This window comes from Salvelinus sp. IW2-2015, linkage group LG33 (genome assembly GCF_002910315.2).
Source record: "Salvelinus sp. IW2-2015 linkage group LG33, ASM291031v2, whole genome shotgun sequence".
Lineage (NCBI taxonomy): Eukaryota > Metazoa > Chordata > Actinopteri > Salmoniformes > Salmonidae > Salvelinus > Salvelinus sp. IW2-2015.
In genome coordinates this window covers 21063961-21088041 of record NC_036872.1, presented here as the reverse complement: position 1 = coordinate 21088041, position 24081 = coordinate 21063961, and the positions used below count along the sequence as shown (strand labels likewise).

The 24081-nt window shown below is 45.2% G+C and overlaps 1 protein-coding gene across 3 annotated transcripts in view; it reads left to right on the top strand.

Moving 5' to 3' along the window:
• Positions 1-24081, top strand: part of emid1 (EMI domain containing 1) — a 114505-nt gene that overhangs the window by 9069 nt on the left and 81355 nt on the right. For all 3 annotated transcript variants that reach the window (XM_070437040.1, XM_023978481.2, XM_023978482.2), the window contains 2 exons: positions 6565-6679; positions 6833-6935. In XM_070437040.1, coding sequence (XP_070293141.1) covers positions 6565-6679; positions 6833-6935 — 218 coding nt within the window. The remainder of the gene's footprint in view (positions 1-6564; positions 6680-6832; positions 6936-24081) is intronic.

Genomic DNA, 24081 nt, shown 5'->3' with positions numbered 1-24081 from the left:
ACAACRGAAGTCAGGTTGCAGGCACGCGACKTGCCACAAGGAGTCACTAGAGCATGATGAGCCAAGAAAATTCCACTGGCCAAACCCTCCCCTAACTCGGATGACGCTGGGCCAAGCGTACGCCGCCCAATGGGGCTCCCGGTCATGGTTGGCTGTGACAGAGCCTGGTATTGAACCTGAGGCTGTAGTGGCACCTCAGCAGTACAATGCAGTGCATTAGACTGCTGCGCCAGTCGGGAGGTCGTTTTAGAGAATTTGGCAGTATGTCCAATCGGCCACGTGTAATCACACCAGCCCAGGACCTCCACATCCGGCTTCTTCACCTGTGGGATCATCTGAGACCAGCCACCCAGACAACTAATGAAACTGTGGGTTTGCACATCTGAAGAATTTCTGCACAAACTGTCAGAAACTGTCTCAGAGAAGCTCATTTGTGTGCTTGATGTCCTCACCAGGGTCTTGACCTGACTGCAGTTCAGCGTTGTAACCTACTTCAGTTGGCAAATGGCCACTGGCACGCTGGAGAAGTGTGCTCTTCATGGATGAATACCGGTTTCAAATGCACCGGGCAGATGGCAGACACCGTGTATGGCATTGTGTGGGCGAGCAGTTTGCTGATGTCAACGTTGTGAACTTGGTYCTCCATGGTGGCAGTGGGGTTATGGTATGAGCAGGCATGAGCTACGTACAACGAAAACAATTACATTTTATCAAAGGCAATTTGAATGCACAGAGATAACTGTGAGATGCTGAGGCCCATTGTTGTGCCATTAGTCCACCGCCATTGCCTCATGTTTCAGCATTATAATGCATGGCCCGATATTGCAAGTATCTGTACATGATTCCTGGAAGCTGAAAATGTCCCATTTCTTCCATGGCCTGCATACTCATCAGACATGTCACCCATTGAGCACGTTTGGGATGCTCTGGATCGACGTGTACGACAGCGTTTCCAGTTCCCGCCAATATCCAGCAACTTCGCACAGCCATTGAAGAGGAGTGGGACAACATTCCACAGGCCACAATGATAAACTCTATGCGAAGGAAATYTGTTTCTTGAGGAAATGCGCTTCTTGAGGCAAATGATGATCACACCAGATACTGACTGGTTTTCTGATCCATGCTCCTACCTTTTTTTAAGGTACACTACATGGCACTATTGGAACTCAGTAGTGAGTGTTGCAACCGAGGACAGACAATTTTTATGCTCTTCAGCGCRCAGTGTTCCCGTTCTGTGAGCTTGTGTGGCCTACCACTTCGTGGCTGAGCCGTTGTTGCRRCTAGACGTTTCCACTTCACAATAACATCACTTACAGTTGACCGGGGCAGCTCTAGCATTGCAGAACTTTGACGAACTGACTTGTTGGAAAGGTGGCATCCTATGACGGTGCCATGTTGAAAGTCACTGTGCTCTTCAGTACGGGCCATTCTACTGCCAATGTTTGTCTATGGAGATTGCATGGCGGTGTGCTCGATTTTATACACATGTCAGCAATGGGTGTGGCTGAAATAGCCGAATCCACTAATTTGAAGGGATGTCCACATACTTGCTGCACGAAATCTAAGGAAGTCTCTAGATTTTGCACGCCTGAAGTAGAATATCTTATGATAAACTGTAGACCACACTATTTGCCAAGAGAGTTTTCATCTATACTTTTCGTGGCTGTTTATMTACCACCACAGATGGATGCTGGCACTAAGACCGCACTCAGTCAGCTGTATAAGGAAATAAGCAAACAGGAAGCCGCTCACCCAGAGGCGGCATTCCCACTATCCGGAGACTTTAATGCAGGGAAACTTAAATCAGTTTTACCTAATCTCTATCAGCATGTTAAATGCGCAACCAGAGGGAAAAAAATTCTAGATCACCTGTACTCCACACACAGAGACACGTACAAAGCTCTCCCTCGCCCTCCATTTGGTAAATCTGACCACAATTCTATCCTCCTGATTCCTGCTTACCAGCAAAAATTAAAGCAGAAAGCKCCACAGTCTATAAAAAAGTGGTCAGATGATGCTAAACTACAGGACTGTTTTGCTATCACAGAATGGAACATGTTCCGGGATTCTTCCGATTGCATTGAGGAGTACACCACATCAGTCACTGGCTTTATCAATAAGTGCATCGAGGACATCATCCTCACAGTGACTGTACGTACCTACTCCAACCAGAAGCCATGGATTACAGGCAACATTCGCACTGAGCTAAAGGGTAGAGCTGCCGCTTTCAAGATGCGGGACTCAAACCCGGAAGCTTATAAGAAATCCTGCTATGCCCTCCAATGAACCATCAAACAGGCAAAGTGCCAATACAGGGCTAAGATTGAATCGTACAACACCGGCTCTGATGCTCGTCTTATGTGGCAGGGCTTGCAAACTATTACAGACTACAAATTGGAAGCACAGTCGCGAGCTGCCCAGTGACACGAGCCTACCAGACGAGCTAAATCACTTCTATGCTTGCTTCGAGGCAAGCAACACAGAGGCATGCATGAAAGCATCAGCTGTTCCGGACGACTGTGTGATCACGCTCTCCGTAGCCAAAGCTGACGTGAGTAAGACCTTTAAACAGGTCAACATTCACAAGGCCGCGAGGCCAGATGGATTACCAGGACGTGTGCTCCGAGCATGTGCTGACCAACTGGCAGGTGTCTTCACTGACATTTTCAACATGATGCAATCTCTGTTGCACTCCACACTGCCCTTTCCCACCTGGACAAAAGGAACACCTATGTGAGAGTGCTATTCATTGACTTCAGCTCAGTGTTCAACACCATAGTACCCTCAAAGCTCATCACTAAGCTAAGGACCCTGGGACTAAACACCTTCGTCTGCAACTGGATCCTAGACTTCCTGACGGGCCACCCCCAGGTGGTGAGGGTAGGTAGCAACACATCTGTCACGCTGATCCTAAACACTAGTGCCCCTCAGGGGTGCTTGCTCAGTCCCCTCCTGTACTCACTGTTCACCCACGACTGCATGACATACACGACTCCAACACCATCATTAAGGTTGCAGACGACACAACAGTGGTAGGCCTGATCACCGACAACGACGAGACAGCCTATAGGGAGGAAGTCAGAGACCTGGCCGGGTGGTGCCAGAATAACAACCTATCCCTCAACGTKACCAAGACTAAGGAGATGATTGTGGACTACAGGAAAAGGAGGACCGAGCATCGCCCCCATTCTCATCGACGGGGCTGTACTGGAGCAGGTTGAGAGCTTCAAGTTCCTTGGTGTCCACATCACCAACAAACTAGAATGGTCCAAAAAAAACAAGACAGTCGTGAAGAGGGCACGACAAAGCTTATTACCCCTCAGGAAATGAAAAAGATTTGMCATGGGTCCTCAGATCCTCAAAAGGTTTTACAGCAGCAAAATCAAGAGCATCCTGACTGGTTGTACCACTGCCTGGTACGTCAACTGCTCAGCCTCTGACCGCAAGGCACTACAGAGGGTAGTGCGTACGGCCCAGTACATCACTAGTGATAAGCTGCCTGCCATCCAGGACCTCTACACCAGGCAGTGTCAGAGGAAGGCCCTAAAAATTGTCAAAGACCCCAGCCACCCCAGTCATAGACTGTTCTCTCTACTACCGCATTGCAAGCGGTACCGGAGCGCCAAGTCTAGGACCATAGGCTTCTCAAAAGTTCAACCCCCAAGCCATAAGAGTCCTGAACAGGTAATCAAATGGATACCCGMACTATTTGCATTGTGTCCCCCCCAACCCCTCTTTTACACTGTTGCTACTCTCTGTTTATCATATATGCATAGTCACTTTAACTATACATTCATGTACATACTACCTCAATTAGCCCGACTAGCCGGTGCCCCCGCACATTGGCTACCTGGACTATCTGCATTGTGTCCCGCCACCCACCACCCGCCAACCCCTCTTTTACGSTACTGCTACTCTCTCTTTATCATATATGCATTGTCACTTTAACCATACCTACATGTACTATCTCAATTGGCCTGACTAACCGGTGCCTGTATATAGCCTCACTACTGTTATAGCCTCGCTACTGTATATAGCGTCGCTACTGTTATAGCCTCGCTACTGTATATAGCCTCGCTACTGTATATAGCCTCGCCACTGTTATATCTTTTTACTCTTGTTTTTATTTCTTTACTTGTCTATTGTTCACTTAATACCTATTTTTTACTTAAAAATTGCACTGTTGGTTAGGGCCTGTTAGTAAGCATTTCACTGTTTCACCTGCTGTATTCGGCGCACGTGACAAGTAAACTTTGATTTGATTTGATTTGCACTGYACCTTTAACCCTACCTGACCACAGCTCTGTTGAGACTGAATGGTACTACTGTGTTGCTTCACCTGGCTTCAGGAAGGTGGAGGCTCTTACAGTGTTAAACAAGGAAAAGTAACAGTAGCTGTTGACGTGGTCTGTTTCAGGTGAATCAGTGTTTCCCCTAGGATTTTGTTCAGCAGCGGTGGCAGAGTTAGCAGGGTTGGGCGTCTTCCTGGGGCWTACATCTCTATAGCTACACAGTAGATGGTCCGCCACTGACTCTGCTTAAAGTATATAGGGAAAACACTGGGTGGAGGAATAAGAAACAAGAGTTTAGCACTAGCATCCAGAAGTATGTTAGTTAGACGAAAAACATGTAAAGAAAGACTTCATTGTTCTGCTTGTGCTAATTCCCCATGAAAGACWTCATTGTGTTTGCACAATTACGCATATTAAGTGTGTAGGTGGGAAGAAGACCTGTGCTCACGCATGGCCACTAGGAGCTGCCAACAGTGTCCTGCTGCATCCCACCTCCCCTCCTCTGTCTTCTAACGCCAATAAGGAAGTTGCATTTAGGATTTTATGCCCTTGGAAATTGCTCAAATATTTCAAACTGGTTCGCTATATCATACAGCCCTAGTAGGGGTTTGTGTACGGACACCACAGCATGTCTGGATTGTTACTGTGAGCTGCTTTAGGGCTGCTCAGCATCCTATGCCCTTGGCATTGTCCAGCAGCGTACACACACACACAGTCTCGCACACATTCAGTACAGTCATTGGTTGAAACATTGTGACTCCAGTGTTACTGTATCACATCTATTCAGTCCAAGCCATATGAGGGTAATCAGGGTATTTGTGCACTTCATTGTTAATAAAAGACTGCTAACACATGTTTCGTCGAATAGCCTCCGTATGTTCCTCATACATTACATTTCTCTAAGTGCGCTCCATGTTTCCTTGATTTATGGTTGTCGACTTGAGGGATGGGGGATGAGGAAAAAATATGATTTAATCCATTTTAGAATAAGGCTGTAACGTAACAAAATCTGGAAAAAGTGAAGGGGTCTGAATCCTTTCCAAATGCACTGTAGGACATGTTTAACGAATACCATGGAGAGGTTTTTCCCCTTTATTTCTGAGTATTGTTTCCCTTGTTAGCATTTTCTACCGACCAATAATGCAGTGATTGAAACCATCKCATAGCTCCTCTCCTAATCCGACTCAGATATCTCCTCTACATGGCACACCACAGGGAAACAGATCTAGTCCTGGTTGACTAACATGGACAAGACCTGGTCCAGGCTAACTGATACACTACTGCACTGACTCCTTGTTCTTTGTCCTTGGCTGCATATGGTTCAAAAGAGGTCTGAAAACCAAGAGCTTTGTTAGTAGTGAGAGTAAGTATACAAAGCCTTTATAGAGACTACATAAAAACTGGAGGTAAATGTAACACTTTGTGTCTAACTTATTCTTAAAAGACACGCTTTGACTAAMGAGGGCTTCAGCATCTGACGTTGACCTGTGACCTCTGGGTAAGCTGTTTTCCTGAAAGGTCATCCCGCTCCCAGCCTTTCCAGCTGTGCAAAGCAGGTCCTGATAACGTATTACGAAAGGAGTCGTCTTGGAAAAAGAGTGGGCCTATGACCTACTATTAGCCTGTGTTTGAAAACTCACTCTATTCTCTGTGTGAGACCCTCCCCCCACTGTTCCACCCTCAGTGACTCTGCCTCTTCTGAGACCCAGGCGGGAAAAAGCCAGCGGATGTGTATTGATAGGGGAAAGACCGCAATATAAACACAGCCTACAATGCACTCCCGCAAGTCTCACGGCTGATTGAACTCATGTTAACACCATAAGGACTTTGAAAAGAAAGAGGGGCGAGAATGAGAAAAGAGATTCAAATCCCAGAGTAGACGGTTTACGGAGTGCGAGGGCACGGCTAATTTCCCTTTATGTGTGTGTGTGTGTGTGTGTGTGTGTGTGTGTGTGTGTGTGTGTGTGTGTGTGTGTGTGTGTGTGTGTGTGTGTGTGTGTGTGTGTGTGTGTGTGTGTGTGTGTGTGTGTGTGTGTGTGTGTGTGTGTGTGTGTTGTGTAGAGAGAGAGAGAGAGATTGCAGGGTTTGGTGTGTTTTTACCAGATAATGATACGACCACCTGTGGCTTGTATTATTTTTTTTGAACAGGTGTGGAGCCAATAGTGTGTTTCTCTTACCTTTTTGTCTTGTTGAATTTGAGTGTGCATGCTAAACCTGCTCTGTGTGTATCCCACTTTCTCCCTCTCTCCTCTTCCTCTTTCCTCTCTCTCAGGAACTGGTGTCCCCATACAGTCACTAAGACGGTGACTTGCCAGGTGCAGAATGGGACAACCCTGCAGCGTGTTCTACCAGACATGTCGCTGGCCACAGGGATGCACAGGGGGCAGGTGAGTTCTGGGACCTCTTATCCAAAAACACTGCATGTCAAAACCTCACCAAACACACCCGACATCTACACCTTGATGAATGAGCCACAAGATCAGAGGAACTGTTCCTCCTTACACTGCTTACTGTGATATTGGCCTGTGTGTGTTCCCCAGCTACCGGACAGTGGTCAGACCCTCCTTAAGATGGTGTACCGTACCATCAACTCTCTGGAGTGGAAGTGCTGTCCAGGCTACAGCGGCACGGCCTGTGAAGAAGGTAAGAGGGCAACAGAGGTCAACATCTTCTGGGATTTTGCACTTACAGATTTCGCTGTTCTTCACCAGCTGAGCACATCTCTGTACTTCTCTGTAAATCTCTGTACTTCTCTGTACATCTCTGTACTTCTCTGTACATCTCTGTACTTCTCTGTAAATCTCTGTAACTTCTCTGTACATCTCTGTACTTCTCTGTAAATCTCTTGTACTTCTGCTGTACATCTCTGTACTTCTCTGTACATCTCTGTACTTCTCTGTGCATCTGGCTGTACTTCTCTGTAAATTCTGTACTTCTCTGTACATCTCTTGTAACTTCTCTTAACATTCTCTGTACTTCTCTGTACACTCTGCTACTTCTCTGTAACATCTCTGTACTTCTCTGTTAAATCTCTGTACTTCTCATGTACATCTCTGTACTTCTCTGTACATCTCTGTACTTCTCTGTACATCTCTGTACTTCTTGTAAATCTCTGTACTTCTCTTGTAAATCTCTGTACTTCTCTAGCTTCTGGTCCCTCAAGCTCAGAGGCTAAGATATGCATAGTATTAGTAGATTTGGATTGAAAACACTCTGAAGTTTCTAAAACTGGTTTGAATGATGTCTGTGAGTATAAAAGAACTCATATGGTAGGCAAAACCTGAGAAAAAATCCACCAGGAAGTGGGAAATCTGAGGTTTGTAGGTTTGCCTATCCAATATACAGTAGGATATTGGTCATTTTGCACTTCCTAAGGCTTCCACTAGATGTCAACAGTCTTTAAACCTTTGTTATGCTTCTACTGTGAGAATGAGGAAGGAGACTCTTTGAGTCAGGTGTCTGCACGAGCTGAACATGCGCGGTCACGTGAGAGCGCACCTGCTTTCCATCGCATTCTGAAGACAAGGAATTCTCCGGTTGAAACATTATTGAAGATTTATGTTAAAACATCCTAAAGATTGATTCTATACATCGTTTGACATGTTTCTACGAACTGTATCGGAATTGTTTGACTTTTCGTCTGAACTGGTGCATCATGAATGTGGATTACTGGACTGAACCCGCGAACAAAATGAAGGTATTTGGCCATAATGATGGACTATATCGAACAAAACAAACATTTATTGTGGAACTGGATTCCTGGGAGTGCATTCTGTGAAGATCATCAAAGGTAAGTGAATATTTATAATACTATTTCTGACTTTGTTGACTCCAAAAAATGGCAGATATCTTTATGGCTTATTTGGGCTCTGAGCGCTGTACTCAGATTATAGCATGGTGTGCTTTTTCCGTAAAGTTTAAAAAAAATCGACACAGTGGTTGCATTAAGGAGAAGTTATCTAAGTTCTATGTTTAATACTTGTATCTTTTATCAATGTTTATTATGAGTATTTCTGTAAATTGATGTTGCTCTCTGCAAAATCACCGGATGTTTTGGAGGCAAAACATTACTGAACATAACGCGCAAGATTTTTGGATATAAATATGAACTTTATCGAAAAAAACATACATGTATTGTGTAACATGAAGTCCTATGAGTGTCATCTGATGAAGATCATCAAAGGTTAGGGATTAATTCTATCTCTATTTGATTTTTGTGACTCCTCTCTTTGGCTGGAAAAATGGCTGTGTTTTTCTGTGAATAGGTGCTGACCTAACATAATCGTTTGTGGTGCTTTCGCCGAAAAGCCTATTTAAAATTGGACACTGTGGTGGGATTAACAAGAAGTGTATCTTTAAAATGGTGTAAAATAATTGTATGTCTGAGGAATTTTAATTATGAGATTTCTGTTGTTTTGAATTTTGGCGCCGTTAACGGGATCGCAGCCGTAAGAATTAAGGGCTGAGGTAGTGAATCCTGTGCATGTGATATGTAGTCCTGGAGCCTGGTTCTGACGCAGCTCTGAGCGGGAGTCAGCCCCTCAGCCATGTTGTGGTCAGAGAAACCATGAAGACCAGARGGCTGCCAGGACTGCCTTGGCTCTCCCCCACTTCCTCCTTCTTTCCACACTCTCACTTCCCCTTCTCACTCTCTCCCGTTTGGTTCACTTTCTCACTCTCAGGTTTGATATCTCTCTCATTTCTCTCTTTTTTTGTCATTCCTTTCTTCCTGTCTGTAAGTTATCTTTTCTCACTTATCTCAAGTTCAATAATGTATCTTTGTCTTCGTTCCATTGCCCATTTCAACATATCTCTCTATCTCTATCTTCCTCTGTGTTATCCAGTATCCCCAGTTCCTCACTGTTAGCCTCTTAMGAGTTCCTCAAAACGAATAAATGAGTAACATGGATAAACACTAGGATACCCCTCTGTTTGCCTGCATATCAATACACTCACTCTCCAATGGTCTAGAGAAACCTCACATCAGCATTTTAGGGCAGAGCCAACAGCCTCCAGTTTATTCATCTTTTAGGTTTTTTAAGTGTCCAACTTGACTGTTATTGAATTGCATAAGGACAATTATTTTGTATGGTTTTGCATTTTATGGTCCATCTGCAAGTATGGTTTCATCCCCTTAAAATGCTAACACTCTGTTATTGCTATTCTGATCCTTTCAACTCCAGTAACTCCCCCTGCCTACACAACACACACACTTCTCCTCACACCACTCACCCAGAACAGAGCCTAATGATTTCCCTTGGCGCTGGCTGGCCCCGTCGGGTGTAGAGGGTGGAGTGACTGTTTGCCCCAGGACCCAAGGCTGATTACAATAACCCTTTACTGTGATAAAACGTTGAGTTCTCAGTGGTGTTGACATGGGAATACTGTTTCCCTCACCAGCCAGCCCATTCCTCCCAGGTGAGCTAACCGTCTCTCTGGGGGCCTCACAGGGGCCCACTACCTGCCCCCCTACCTGAAGGGTGCTGTAATAGGGCCTCATTTGGGAGAAATTACTCCACTTTTCCCACCAGCAACCCCTTTACACATGTGCCTAGGGCTGTGGTGGTCACGAAATTTAGTCAGCTGGTGATTGTCAAGCAAATAACTGTCGGTCTCTCTGTAATTGACCGTTAATTAACATAACACATTTAGCATCTCCTGGCTTCCACACAGTGGCCTACAAGCCACTGATGCAGACCGTTGGAACATCTACATTTTGAAAAGTCTAATAAATCTATATYATATAGCCTACACCTTCACAATAAATCCATTCTTTATTTTAGACAGGTCAAAAGAAGCATGATATGAAGAAAATGTAGTCTATTTATTGGGGCTATTGTTACYGCAGCATAGCCTAGTGGTTAGAGCATTGGACTAGTAACCGAAAGGTTGCAAGATCGAATCCCCGAGCTGACAAGGTACAAATCTGTTGTTCTGCCCCTAAACAAGGCAGTTTAGGTAATAAAAAAGGTAATAAAAAATTCAGAAGAACAAAATAGRATTCTCTGAGATGTCCTTATGTTAGGTCCTATGCCAAATGGCTATACTAGTTCATTTAGCAGACAAGATTTGCTTAGAATCTCGTGGCATTATTTTATATTATTTTATAGTATGAAGAATACAATTGAACAAAGCTGAATAAGATATAAAGGATATTTTCTACAAATTATTTGAGGGAGTGCGCACATTTCTGTGTTGAGCGGTTAARGAAGATATATGTACTCCTATATGCTTCATTTTGAGTTATTCATGTAATTTTAGCTGTTCTACATACGTTAAGCTATATGTTTTGATTTTTAATACATTGTAAGGCTGCGTGATGTGACTCTAATGATGATTTGAAAAAAGTTGCTTGAAGGGCATGAGCTSTGCTTTGTTTTTTGCGCAGGCTGTACACACTCAGTCTCCCATTCACAATTTGGCAAGCACTTGATAATGCTTCGGATTTCACGGCGGCATCCCCTATGTGTGGACGTAATGCACCCTACAAAAATCCATGCTTTTTTAAGGCCAGTGGCTGTGGTGCCCTTGGCCCGGAGTGCTGCATTGTGCCCTTCTCCCTGAGTGCTGCGCYCGCCGAAGCACCTCTCACTCACATGGCTCTCCATCCGTCTTTCTCACAGGCTACAAGTGAAGACAGACACATCAGGGATGCAACTGCATGCGTCCTTATCCAATTCCGAGGTGCATATTGAAGATATTGGAAGAACTGTCCACATTTACTTTTCGTCAGCCAACAAGATGAGTAGGCCTAACGAACAGCAAAAGCACTAGCCTATGTCAATCTACTATCCCCCATAGTACAAAAGTCGACCTATTCTTTTCTGTGTTAGAAATAAAAATTCCAAACATAGTCTGGGACAGTTGTGGGATGCGATGGATCCCAAATGAATACCACTAGCATCAAAAATACTTTTTTACGCAATGTGGCTGACGCAACAGTTCAGAACATTTAGCTTCAAATGTTGATAAACTATTTCTTCACATTATAAGCGCAGCAATGCGTACATGGCAGGAGGCTATAAGCGCAAATGTTCCATTAGCGGGAAAACACTATTATCAAAAGTGACCGCAAATGTGATTATGCATGTAATGCTTTTATTATAAAGGTGCATTTTTATGGTGAAAATGATCTTCCCCAAACTTGAAACTCACGCGCTGCTTATATATATATATACACACACACACACACACACACATCAGTTAGGCTCTACACTCCTTGTAAAGCAGATTAATGTGTCACGGCTCTTGTCATAATGAGGATCGGACCAAAGCGCAGCGTGGTAAGTGTTCATGATTTTATTTGATCACAAAACAAAATAAACAAGAGGGAAAACCGAAACAGTTCTGTAAGGTGCATAAACTATACAGAAAACATAGAAATAAAGAAACTAGAATGCCCACCCTAGTCACACCCTGGCCTAACCAAAATAGAGAATAAAAGCCTCTCTATGGCCAGGGCATGACATAATGTGCTTAATTTTAAGAAGTTATTTGGCCACTTTAGTTGTGATACAAKCCTTATCAAAACATATAGCCCTATGGGCTAGGCTACATGAGGTGTGACACTATGATTAGAAAAAGTCGCAAAAAAAGGCATTGTTTCTTATGCTGGGCATCATTCATCCTTGATTTAATCTTGTCTTAACATATACTAAATAATATATGTGTGAAATTTGTTTTGATTTAGAATGGACCATTATCATGCACCTGTCTTGATATACATGCCATCTATGCACTTAAATAGTGAATGGAGGATGCTTTTCCCATGGTTTATTTTCATGCCAGCCAGGTAGCCTTTACTCCTGTTGTAAAGATAAGCAATGTGCTTAATATTAGGAAAGTTGAGAAATAAATATAGTAGGCCTAGCCTATAGAAAGRTGATGGGASCCTCCTCTTTTTAGTAGAGGCCATCCCTCTGTTTTCTCGCACAATTGCATAGCCTACAGAAATGTTGCACAACATGAGGTCATGGGCTCTCATGAAGTGTTTGATTCGATTTTCGATTACATTTGCATTGATGTCAGAGTTATTAGAGGGGCAATAGACTGCTGAGTACCAGGCAGTTAGCAAGATTGGTAGGCTATTAATGACCATCAGCAGCATCAGAGCTTGGAGAAGCCTAATTACCGTGACTGCCTTCATGAGTCGTGACAGCCGGTGTGCGGTAATGGTCACCGCAACTGCCCTACATGTGCCTACACATGTTGACACAAGGTGTACCAGTGGAGGCTTCTCAGAGGAGGAAGGGGAGGACCATCCTCAATGAATTTCATAAAAACACAATTTTTAAAACATTGAAAAAGTTATACTTTTTAGATAAAACTATACTAAATAGAATCACGTCAGCAAATAATTGATTAAAACACACTATTTGGCAATGAATGTCTACAGTAGCCTCAACAGCACTCTGTAGGGTAGCACCATGGTGTAGCCGGAGGACAGCTAGCTTCCGTCCTGCTCTGGGTACATTGACTCAATACAAAACCTAGGAGGCTCATGGTTCTCACCCCCTTCCATAGACTTACACAGTAATTATGACAAGTTCCGGAGGAGGTCCTCCAATCTATCAGAGTTCTTGCATCATGAACATGTTGTCCACCCAATCAAAGGATCAGAGAATTCATCTAGTACTGAAAGCATAAGCTACAGCTAGCTAGCACTGCAGTGCATAAAATGTGGTAAGTAGTTGATTCAAAGAGAGAGAAAGACAAAAGTTGAACAGTTTTGAACAAATCAATTTCTTCCAAAATGAAGGAGAAGCAAGTGAAAGATAGAAATGTCATTTATTTTTTTACTTTCAGTTTCACTTACTTAGCTAGCAAATGCAGCTAGCTTGTTTAACCTARTCAAACACCCTGCTCAAAAATAAGGATGCTATGTTAGCTAGCTGGCGATGACTATCCAACAAAACACTAGAACTCTTCAAAATCAAGATAAGCTTTTGGTTTTACTAATTTATTGCTACCGGGGCCTGCCGGTGTAYGAGCTAAACTGCTTACTGACTGTACACTGTAACGTTACTGTAACGTCTATTAGCTATGTTGACTATGACGTTACTTTAGGTAATATGGTGACAACGATGTATGCTGTGTGTAGTGGTTATGATATGGTTTGGCTTGGAAAGTTTTTTTTGCCTGGTCACATACAGCTGATGTGTTGTGCATTGAAGTCTACAAGTGAAGGGACAAGGTGACAGAAGGAGAGAAGGAATACAACGTGGCTGCTATGAAAGTGAACTGTGTTTATATGTAATCAGAGGTGTATTCATTCTGCCGATTCTGTTGAAAAGAGTTTCTTAAACGGAAGCAAARGGAACAAAACGGGGATAAACATACCTAAATTTGTCGAATAGAAACTCTCGTTTGCAACTGTTGGACTAATGATAACACCTTATATCAGCTAGATGCAGGCAAGACTGTGCAAGGCTGTATTTAATGTGTCACTYTCTGTKCATGTGTCACTGTCTTTTACCTCAAATGTTTCTCTCGACCTGTGTGCACCTACTTTGTAAACTTTCATTCATAGGCTAGGTTGTAGCAACCTCGTGATGACTATAGGGACATTTTTAGTATCATGTAGTAGCCTAAACCTCTCGCTGTTACATTGAACTGGGTGAATGGGATATGAATGACAGTCATCCAATATGCTGTAAATATAGGCCATGCTCATGAAAAAAGAAATCTTAAACGCCACTGACCGCCACTGAGGTGTACATATGTCAGAAGCCCTCTGATACAGCGTATGAGACTCAAAAACTCCCACACACGCATGGACAGACTACCGAGATACACACACACAGAAAACACACACACACACACACACACACACACACACACGCACGCACGCACGCACGCGCCCACGCGCGCACGCAAACACACACACAACACAACACACCACCACACACACACACACACACCACACACACACACACACACACACACACACACACACACACACACACACACACTGCAATAGACCTATAATTATCCAGTTAAGTTGTACTAGAGGGCCGTGGTGGGGGTTTGTCTGGGGGGGGGTTGAGGCGGGGACAGGGATTCTGAGATTAGACACTTATGAAAGCGCCGTTCCGGGTGTCTCAGATCACAAGCAGCGCTGAGTGGAAGTGTCAGCTCGTATTCAGAGAGCCCTGCTATGCAGCGCGGTGGATAGCATCCAAGACCGCCACCGGGATTGTGTAGGAAGGGCCCCTGCCAGCACTCAACCTGATACCCCTCCTCTCAGCCCCCTCTTCCTATACCTTAAGGATAAATAAAAACAAGCGACACTGTATGACTGGAGATGGGACAGCACATGCACAAATTGTTGCCATAGCGTTGCCAAGGGAAGTTAGCGCAGCATTCTCAGTTGATGCAGCATTCGAGTGCGAGGTCAAAGATGAGCTGTGTGTGACGTTGTTGTGATTGTTAGGCTCTGGCTTTGCGGATACATGGCCTAGAGAATGTATTTGTGTGTTTTAGACACATAACATAGATGTATGTTATTAGTTATTCATTGAAGTGGACATACGGGATATATCTTTGGTCTGAAGTTAAASTAATGTGATGTCCTGTCCTCTTGATCTATGACCCGTTCAAAGTTCCAGTTAAGAGTAGTCTTAGGTTTTCCCCTCCTTCCTTCCATCTACACACTCCCTCTGCTGCCTGTCTGCTGTCTGCCTCTCACAGACTGTGGAAAATGTGCATGATCCTTTGATTTACTTTACCTCCCCTAACTTCTCTGTACTGTACCACTACCCTGACTGACCCCCCTCCCAGGGCTGGTCTGCATTACTGCAGCCGTCACCACAGCAGACAGACAGGCCAGCTGCAAACTGGGACTAGGACTGGGACTCTCACTGGGAGGGTGAGAGTTAAGGTGAGACTGAATGATGGCAATCCTCCCCACTCAGGAAAGCCAGAGCGGTGAGGGCGCTGTATTTGTAGCGTTGATTGTTGAGAGTTGTTTTCGCTTTTGTTCCTTCACTCACTTAGCTGAGTTATTTCCCTTACATGCGTGTACTCTCTGACCTTGTTAGGTGCTTTGGAGTTTGGTCCCCTGCCTGTTGTCAGAGTGGCTGACTAGGGTCCAGTCTGTCTGGTGTGTCTGACCTAGAGATAACACGTCTCTGTTTTAGTTTAGAACCTCTTAATGTGTTTCCCCCAGTCCCAATGGCCCGGGTGCAGAGTGTACAGACCCAGGATGAGTGAATGAATACTATTGGATGGGTTCAAGTCACTCAAGTCACTCCAATCAGAGGATCCCGTGGGATCTGTGGCCCGTTGGCTCCACCACATCCAGTCCATGGGCTCCAAAAACAAAACATTACACACACAGGCTGATAACAGACAAACCCACTGAGTCAGAGAGAGTCAATGTGGAGTAAGATAACACTGTATTAAGACAGCCACCCCTCATATTTCTCTCTGTTTCTCAGGCCTCCAACCAAATCTCAAGCATTGGCTTAAATTCCAAACCAGTGGTGTAATTACCTCATCGTAATTGTTTTCTATGAGGTTGGGGAGATATTGTCTTACTGCTGGACCTGCAACACAATGGTCTTTATCTCTGATTGAGCTTGAAAAAACATCTAAGTATTTGCAGATGGAAGTGCTTTTATAAACTGCCAGAGAACATGGATATAATGTATGCKTAGATCGCATCACCCTTCCAAGCAACACAACTCTTGTTTTCACTGGGGATATCCCAAGTTACAATACATCAAATAACGCTATCAAAATTATACCCCATTTTATTATAACAGAATATCAAACATATTCCGTATTCCTTATATTTGATTATGACATTGGAGTTTATGGTTGACTTCAGGAAGCATAGAAGGGAACATACCCCGATCCACATCAATGGGACTGTAGTAGAGAGAGTCACAAGTTTTAAATTCCTCGGCGTCCGCATCACCGAGGACTTTCATGGACCAACATCACCACCGCCCTTGTCAAGACGGRGCAACAGCGTCTCTACTTCCTATGGCGGCTTAAGAAATACGGCATTCTGCCCCGGGTCCTCTCAAAATACTACCGCTGCATCATCGAGAGCGTCCTGACCGGTTGCATCACAGCCTGGTACGGGACTTGCTCTGTCCACGAAAACAAGACCCTCCAGCGGGTGGTGAAGACGGCCTAGTACACCCCTGGGATCGTGCTTCCACCCATCCAGGACATCTACTGGAAARGGTGCCTGAAGAAGGCCGCAGCATCATCAAGGACCCCWCACACCAGTCACAAGCTGTTCACTTCTTTACCATTGGGCAGAAAGTATTAGAGGTCTGATACCAACAGGCTCAGAGACAGTTTCTATCTACAAGCCATCAGACTGCTTAACACTTGAACTGGACTGACCACCTGCTCTGATTCTCCGCATCTTAGCAAACATCACAGCTGCTGCTACCAGACTCTTATTATACTGCTCAATTTATACACTTGCCCCCCATCCCCACTTCTCCAATACACGTGTAAATATTGGACTATAAATTGTGCCTTCCTGTATTATACTGATGCTAAAATGTTTATTCTATTCTACTGCCATGTACTTTATGTTAGTATTCTTATGTTTTACTATTTCTTATTGCTGTTACATTGTCGAGAAGGAACCTGCAAGTAAACATTTTGTTGGACGATGTACACCATGCGTATCCCGTACATACGACTAATAAAACTTGGAACTTGTAATGGAGATCATAGTCTCCCTGGCATATACGTTGTGATAGTATTCGTGTCTCCCTCAGGTCAGGTGTGTTAGTTGGCCTCCTGCCCTTCTRCCCTGCTGTGACTGAGTTATGTGAGGATAGAGTGTGAGAAAGAGAGGATGACAATGGGAGGTTCCAGTTGATATCACAGACTGAACATGATTTATAAAGACAGACACGTGAAACAACACAACACCGGGCAGCTTACCTCAGGAGGGGACCGCAGGCAGCACATTGAGACATTAGGGAGGRAGTGGAGGCTGCTGAGACACATAATAATGGAAATTATAAACATGGAACCCATGTGTTTGACATATTTGATACCATTGCACTCCAGCCATTACCAGGAGCTCCAGCCATAACCAACCTCCTGTATAGGGAGGAGGTTTTGCTGAATTAGTGCGGCTGAAAGAGCCCCTTCAAGCCATGTTTCTCAGCCAAGCGGAGGCTGCGGTTTCTGGGCTGCAATTACAGCGTGGCCGACAGGCAGAGGCTCGGCATCTTTAATAAGCCGCAAAAGTGTAATCTGTGTTTTCACAGCTCAGCTCGGCTTATCAGAGGCCTATCATCTAAGCCCTCACTTTAAAAATCGCTGGGCTGCAGCTTGCCATAGCAGGGGAGTGTGAGAGTACGTGGGGGCTGGTGGGTGTGTGTGTGTGTGTGTGTGTGTGTTGTGTGTTGGTGTGTTGTGTGTGTGGTGTGTGTGTGTGTGTGTGTGTGTGTGTGTGTGTGTGGGTGTGTGTGTGTGTGGTGTGTGATGTGCGTGCGTTGTGCGCGTGGCGGGCGCTTGTGCGTGTGGTGTGTGGCTGTGTGTGTATGTATAATATGAGTGGTGTATGTGTGGGTGGGAGAGCGAGGTGTTGAGCATTTGTATAGTGAAGGATGCAGCTGTTAAGCGTGATTAGCCGTTTTAATGTCTGTAGTTTTTAGTAGCTGTAAGTGGAAAGACCCCAGTGTGAGGTCACGGGTGTGGGAGCCGCACGAGACCAGTTCCTCTCTCTCTGAGTGCTGACCACTCCCACTCCTCTTGGATCACACAAAGGAACACTGTCAAAAACAACATATTATGACCCAACATAAAGCCACCACTTTCCAGAGCTGTCTCTGAAGTGGCCCTTCTCTCTCCTCTCAACCCCCCTCCCCCCCCTGGTCCCGCAGTCTCCTTGTTTGCATTAAACAGGTTGTAAAACCACTGGAACACTGACACGTGACATACACATACACCCAAACACACTCACACATACACACTGATTTATATAGAAGGAAACGTAGACACACACGTCACGATTTACACACATAAGCACTTTCAGATGCACACACATACTCCTGCACGTACACAAACACACACTCACCGTCAGCCACAAAACACTATTTGCATAGACACACATAGCCATGAAGGCATCCTATACATCCACACAGACAGGCATGCTCCCAGCCGTATGCAGACAGGCCTGTGCTGCGGAGATTCATGGCTGTGTAAATGGCAAGCGACAGCAGCACAAGTGCTGAGCCCAAATTGGAAGCAGCTGAAGCCAGGCGAGGCAAGGGGAGGAGAGCAAAGGGCCCCAGATGAGATTAGAGACGAGAGAGTCCAGCCCCTGGCACCTCGCTTCTCTACTCAGAGGGGATTAGTCACAACAGTCATTCATTACCATACGACACCAGTCAATTTTTCGTGGGACCAGCCATCAATTAACTAAAGCAAACAGGGGAAAGGAAGCTTTTTTTCTCTCTCTGTCTGTTTCGCGCGCTACTCTGTTGTTGTGTGTTTGTGCTCATTTGTTTAGACGGAAATGGTAAAGTTGTTTTAAGACTATTTCAAAGTATATTTTAGAGGAAACCAACTATTGCCACAGGTCAGATGAGGGTTGAGATTCCCTGTGCTGCATGAAGGTCAGTTTAATTTATGGTTTCCCTGGCCTTCCCGGAGTCCTGAGGCTGTGTGGATTATTGAAAATCATGCTCTTCTTCTGGGGAAATGGACCCAGCAGGCAGAGATAGAAACTGTGTGCATGCCTGGCTCTCCACCACACCACACACACACACACACCACACACACACACACCACACACACACACACACACCACCACACACACACACACACACACACACACACACACACACACACACACACACACCCACACACACACACACACAACACACACCAACACACACACACACACACACACACACACACACACACACCACACACACACACACACACACACCACACACACACACCACACACACACACACACACACACACAACACCACACCACTCCTGCCCTAGCCCAATGGCAGCCACTATGCACTCCTCTGTCCCTAATAAATGAGAGGCATGAGAGGACGGGGGAGAGTGGGGGAACAAACATAAATTGGGTTTAAACATATAAAAGAGAACCGTCAGATATCCTATTCTTTTTGTTTTGGGTCAGTGCTGCTAATGACCTCACCCTGATCTCCCTGTGTTAGCCTCAGTTCTCAGGAGAAGCTTGTGGTGTAAAGAAGGTCAGCCATGGTGTGGAATTGTGCTGCAGCCCTCGACTGTCTCTGCTCTACATCCTGACTGAGTGATGTCATCAGAGGCGCACTAGGTCTGTCTGATGTCCCGCAACCCCGCAGAGTCTAAACCTATTACCTTTACTGTAGCTTTGATGGATTATGACAAAGTCATGAGATATATTTCTAAATGTTTTGACATTGTTGAGGTTGAGACAATGGCAGCATTAATGGGGCTGGCCTGTGCTCTCAGGGTGCTGGTGGTAATGTGKTGTACATCCCTGATGAGTTCCGGTGCCCAGCGCTGGCTCCCAATGGGATTGCCCTCCCTTCGTCTGTGGATCTCTTTCACGGAAGGACATCCACTCATTCCCTCTAGTTGGGGCGGGCGCACAATTGGCACAGCATCGTCCGGTTAGGGTTTTGCCAGGGTAGGCCGTCATTGTAAATACGAATTTGTTCTTAACTGACTTGCCTAGTTAAATAAATAAATAAATAAAACCTAAACTATCTTTTCTCTTTTCTCAATCTATCTTCTACCTCTCTCCTCACCTTACCCTGTCAGTCTCTCCACTCACTTCTTCTCTCCTGTCTTCTTGCATCCTCATTCCTCGCCTCTCCTCTTTCCTCTTATCCTTTCGTCTGTTCATCTCTTATCTCTACTTCTCTCTTCCCTCTCGCTGTGCAGTGCGTCAGTCCTGGCTGCCTCTCAATCCTCCACACTGCCAACTCTCTCTCTCTTTCTCTCTGACTGATCCCTTTATTATTTTAATACAGCCCTGGGCAGCTGCAGATATTAATCCAAATGAAATCGAATTATGCCCCTCCCTCCTCCTCTCCTCTTTCCTCCCTCCCTCCTGCAGTTGTCCAGATGCTGCAAAGCAAAATGTTTAGTATGAAACCAGCATGGAAACTATGCTAGCAGTTGCTATGCTGGTGCTGTGTATCATAGTGTATATGCAGTATCTGTTTGAGGTTTTGCATACTCCCAGAAGTCTTAATTGTCTGATTGCACATTCGTCATCTTTACAAGAGTTCATAAACATATACAACGCCACATGAAAGGGACTCAAAGAATTGTGGTCCAATTGGTGTGGATTGAGAAACCAAACCATGCCTCCCCCTATTACACTCCCCTATCCCAAACCACAGACAGACAGACAACCACAACAAAGCATTGGGCTGCGGTGGATGGATGGGTGGTGTTGACATTTATGACCCCTCATTTCAAGGATCATTTCAAGGACCTCCCAAAACCCATCGTCTTGCTGTTCCTCTAAAACCCAATCCTTCAAACCTGCAGCCACTGGATGAGTAAGTAGACTCAGGTTGCAGTCACATTGCTATCCCCACTCCATCCTTTGTGAACACTATTTACTGTTCCTCTCCTCTCGCCTGCGTATGTGGTGGAGTGAGGTGGTGCTGAGTCAGAAAGAGAGAGGTTTGGTGATGGTAGTGATTCATTCTGGTTTGGAGCTGGAGAAGGGGTTTTGGATGAGCTGCACTTGCACACAGGCTAATTAGAGACAAGCCTGGCTCTGTGAGCAGCAACCAGAGACTACAAAGGACAATACTTCCCTCTGGCCTCTGTGGAACCAATCGCCTTGACTGGGGGAAAATTACTTAGCCTCATAGGCTGGAACAGGGAACAGTAAAAGGTATAGGAGTGTCTCTAAAGATCCGATAACTGATATACAGTATGAGGCCAAATTAGGGGTGTGAACYTTTAAACGTTTAAAWGAATTTGGGATCCTTAAAGCTGCAATATGTAACTTTCACATAGAAATCAGTGGAGGCTGCTCAGGGGAGAACGACACATATTAATGGCTGGTATGGAGTAAATGGAATGGTATCAAAAACATAGTTTTCATTTGTTTGATACCATTCCATTTACTCCATTCCATCCATTATACTCCATTCCAGCCATTATTATGAGCCGTCCTCCCAAGTCTAAGAAGCGGTAGATATACTCTAATGGCGATATTTCTATGCTTCTCGTGCTTAAGTTTAGTTTTTTTGCATCTTTTACTTTCGGTTTTGTACACCAGCTTCAAACAGCTGAAAATATATATTTCACAGAGGTTTAGATGGTACAATGATTCTCTACGCTATACTTGCTTGTTTTGTCACATAAACTGAAATTAGGTGAACTATTCACATTTTTGAAACCAGGAAATGGCGATTTCTGCATAGGGCATATTTAACGTTAAGAAAAATCCCTAGCCGACAATATGCTGGGTAAAGTTGTGTCATTTCAATAAAACCAGAGAGGAAGAGCTAAACTAAGCTACTTTGGTGAATCTCTCTCCCTGGCGCTGGCTCGCCTGCTTTTGCTCTTCGCTAATGATTGCAAGTGTYTATTCAGTCTTCGGTCTGTTGCGTGTAAAATATCTTCTCCTATTAATTGATGTTAGGCCCTGCTTTACTGAAATTGCAAGATACAGCATTCCATTGTGAGATACAGCTTTTGATTGCCGATAGATAGCCCTAATGCACGTTTCTGACTGTCTGCCTTGTGGCCGACCTGCTTATACTGTGCCCCTCACCTCTCTTTCCATCCCTCGCTAGCTCGCTATGAAAAGATGTGTGTTCTCGGAAGTATGGCAACTAATCAGTGTTAGGGTTAGAATTAAGTTTAGGGTTAGGGTTCGGACGTAGAGTTAGTTTTAGAGTTAATGTTAGGGTTAGGGGTTAGGGAAAATAGGATTTTGAATGTGCCTGAATTGTGTGTCCCCACAAGGTTAGTTATACAAGACTGTGTGTGTGTGTGTTGTCAGGCCCTGGCTGTGAGCTCAGTGTGAATGAGTGAGAGGATCATAAACACCTGAGGAGGCAGGAACACACAGCTCTCTCATTAGGCTGTATTTATGTTCCTGACCAGAGGGGAGCGGGGGAGTCCACTGTTGGCTCTGCATGGCCGTGGAAGGCAGGCGGGGTCCAACCATAACACAGGGCCATTAACCCATTCTGGATGAGTCCCAGAGGGTGGTAGGGCGGGGCAGGCGGAATGCAGGCCTGGGATTGGAGGTTCAGGGGTACGTCCTCTTGTTAATGATCTCACCCTTCAGAGACTCTCTGGCCAATAAGTTCTCACAGTTTCACTTCAGAATTAGACGTTCATCCATGTTTCTCAAACGTCAAATTTCTATGTTGTCCCAAAAGTCGAATTTCAAAGTGTTTAAGGTTAAGCTTAGGCATTAACTCGGTAATCTTAAGGTAAGGTTCAAAAACAACTTTCTATGGCTGGATTCAAACTTGCAACCTTTTGCACCAGAGGCAGATGCTATGCTTACACCCATCCGCCATCCCTGTCCACAATGCCCTAGCAAAACCGAAACCTACTTGAAGGTAACAGCGCTCACTGTTGCCCCTAGTGGCTGGTTTCCACGTCAACTCCTGACGTCGTCAGACACGGATGGACATCGAATACTGACTTGTATCACGGGTGACCTGGCTGCTCGGGCACACTGCTCTGACACAGTCACACCATCCTTCTCTTCCTCCAGCCCTGAACCCATGACCTGGGAGCACAACACACTACCTGACCATCACTTGAAAAGCTCTGTACCACAGATCTAATCCTCTTCACCAACAAATTTCTATTCTCTAGTGAGGCAGAAGGCAAAAGACAGTGCTAAAGTTTGGTTCTGCCAAAGTCCCCGCCCCTCCATTCTGTGCATAAAGGAGAGAATATATGTGTGTGTGTGCGCGTGTGCGTGTGTGTGTGGATACATGCGTGTGTTGTTTGTGTGTGTTTGTGTGTGTGTGTGGTGTTTGTGCATGTGCGCGTGTGCACAAGGACAGTATGATGGAGTCCAGAGGACTCTGAGGTGTGACAGTGAAGGAGTCAGGACAGAGGAGGAGATYTGAGCTCTTTCTTAAATGATGCATGTCTTACACGCTCTATTAACGCAGGGTAAACCCTGCAGAGGGAAACGCTCCTCTGTCTGACACGTGTGTGTGTGTGTGTGTGTGTGTGTGTGTGTGTGGTGTGTGTTGTGTGGTGTGTGTGGTGTGTGTGTGTGTGTGTGGTGTGTGGGTGTGTGTGTGTCGTGTGTGGTGTGTGTGGTGTGTGTGTGTGTGTGTAGTGCAATGACGTAGACCGACACACACCACTCATCCCTCTAAGAGCCAGAATACAGTGTCTGATACATGGCGTGCTGAGGCAGGACTGGCACAAATCCTGACCCCCCTACACACCACAACACACCACACCCCCCACACACACAACACATGTAATGCACACCTGCTCAGACCCGACACAGATAATACTTAAACTTTCGTACATATACAATACCAGTATGAAGGGAGGTCAGTAAATCAATGTGTTGGGAACCTGAGACAGGAATTGGACGAGGAGAAACAGAGAGAGATAGACCAGACAGAGAGAGACACGAGACGACAGAGAGAGCAAGAAAGGAGAGAGAGAGAGAGAGAGAGAGAGAGCAGAGAGGGAGAGAGAGATAGACAGAGAGAGAAGAGAGAGCAGACGAGAGGCAGAGAGAGAGAGAGCAGAGAGGAGGGAGACGAGAGAGAAGAGAGAGCAGAGAGAGAGAGAGAGAGCAGAGAAGAGAGAGGAGGAG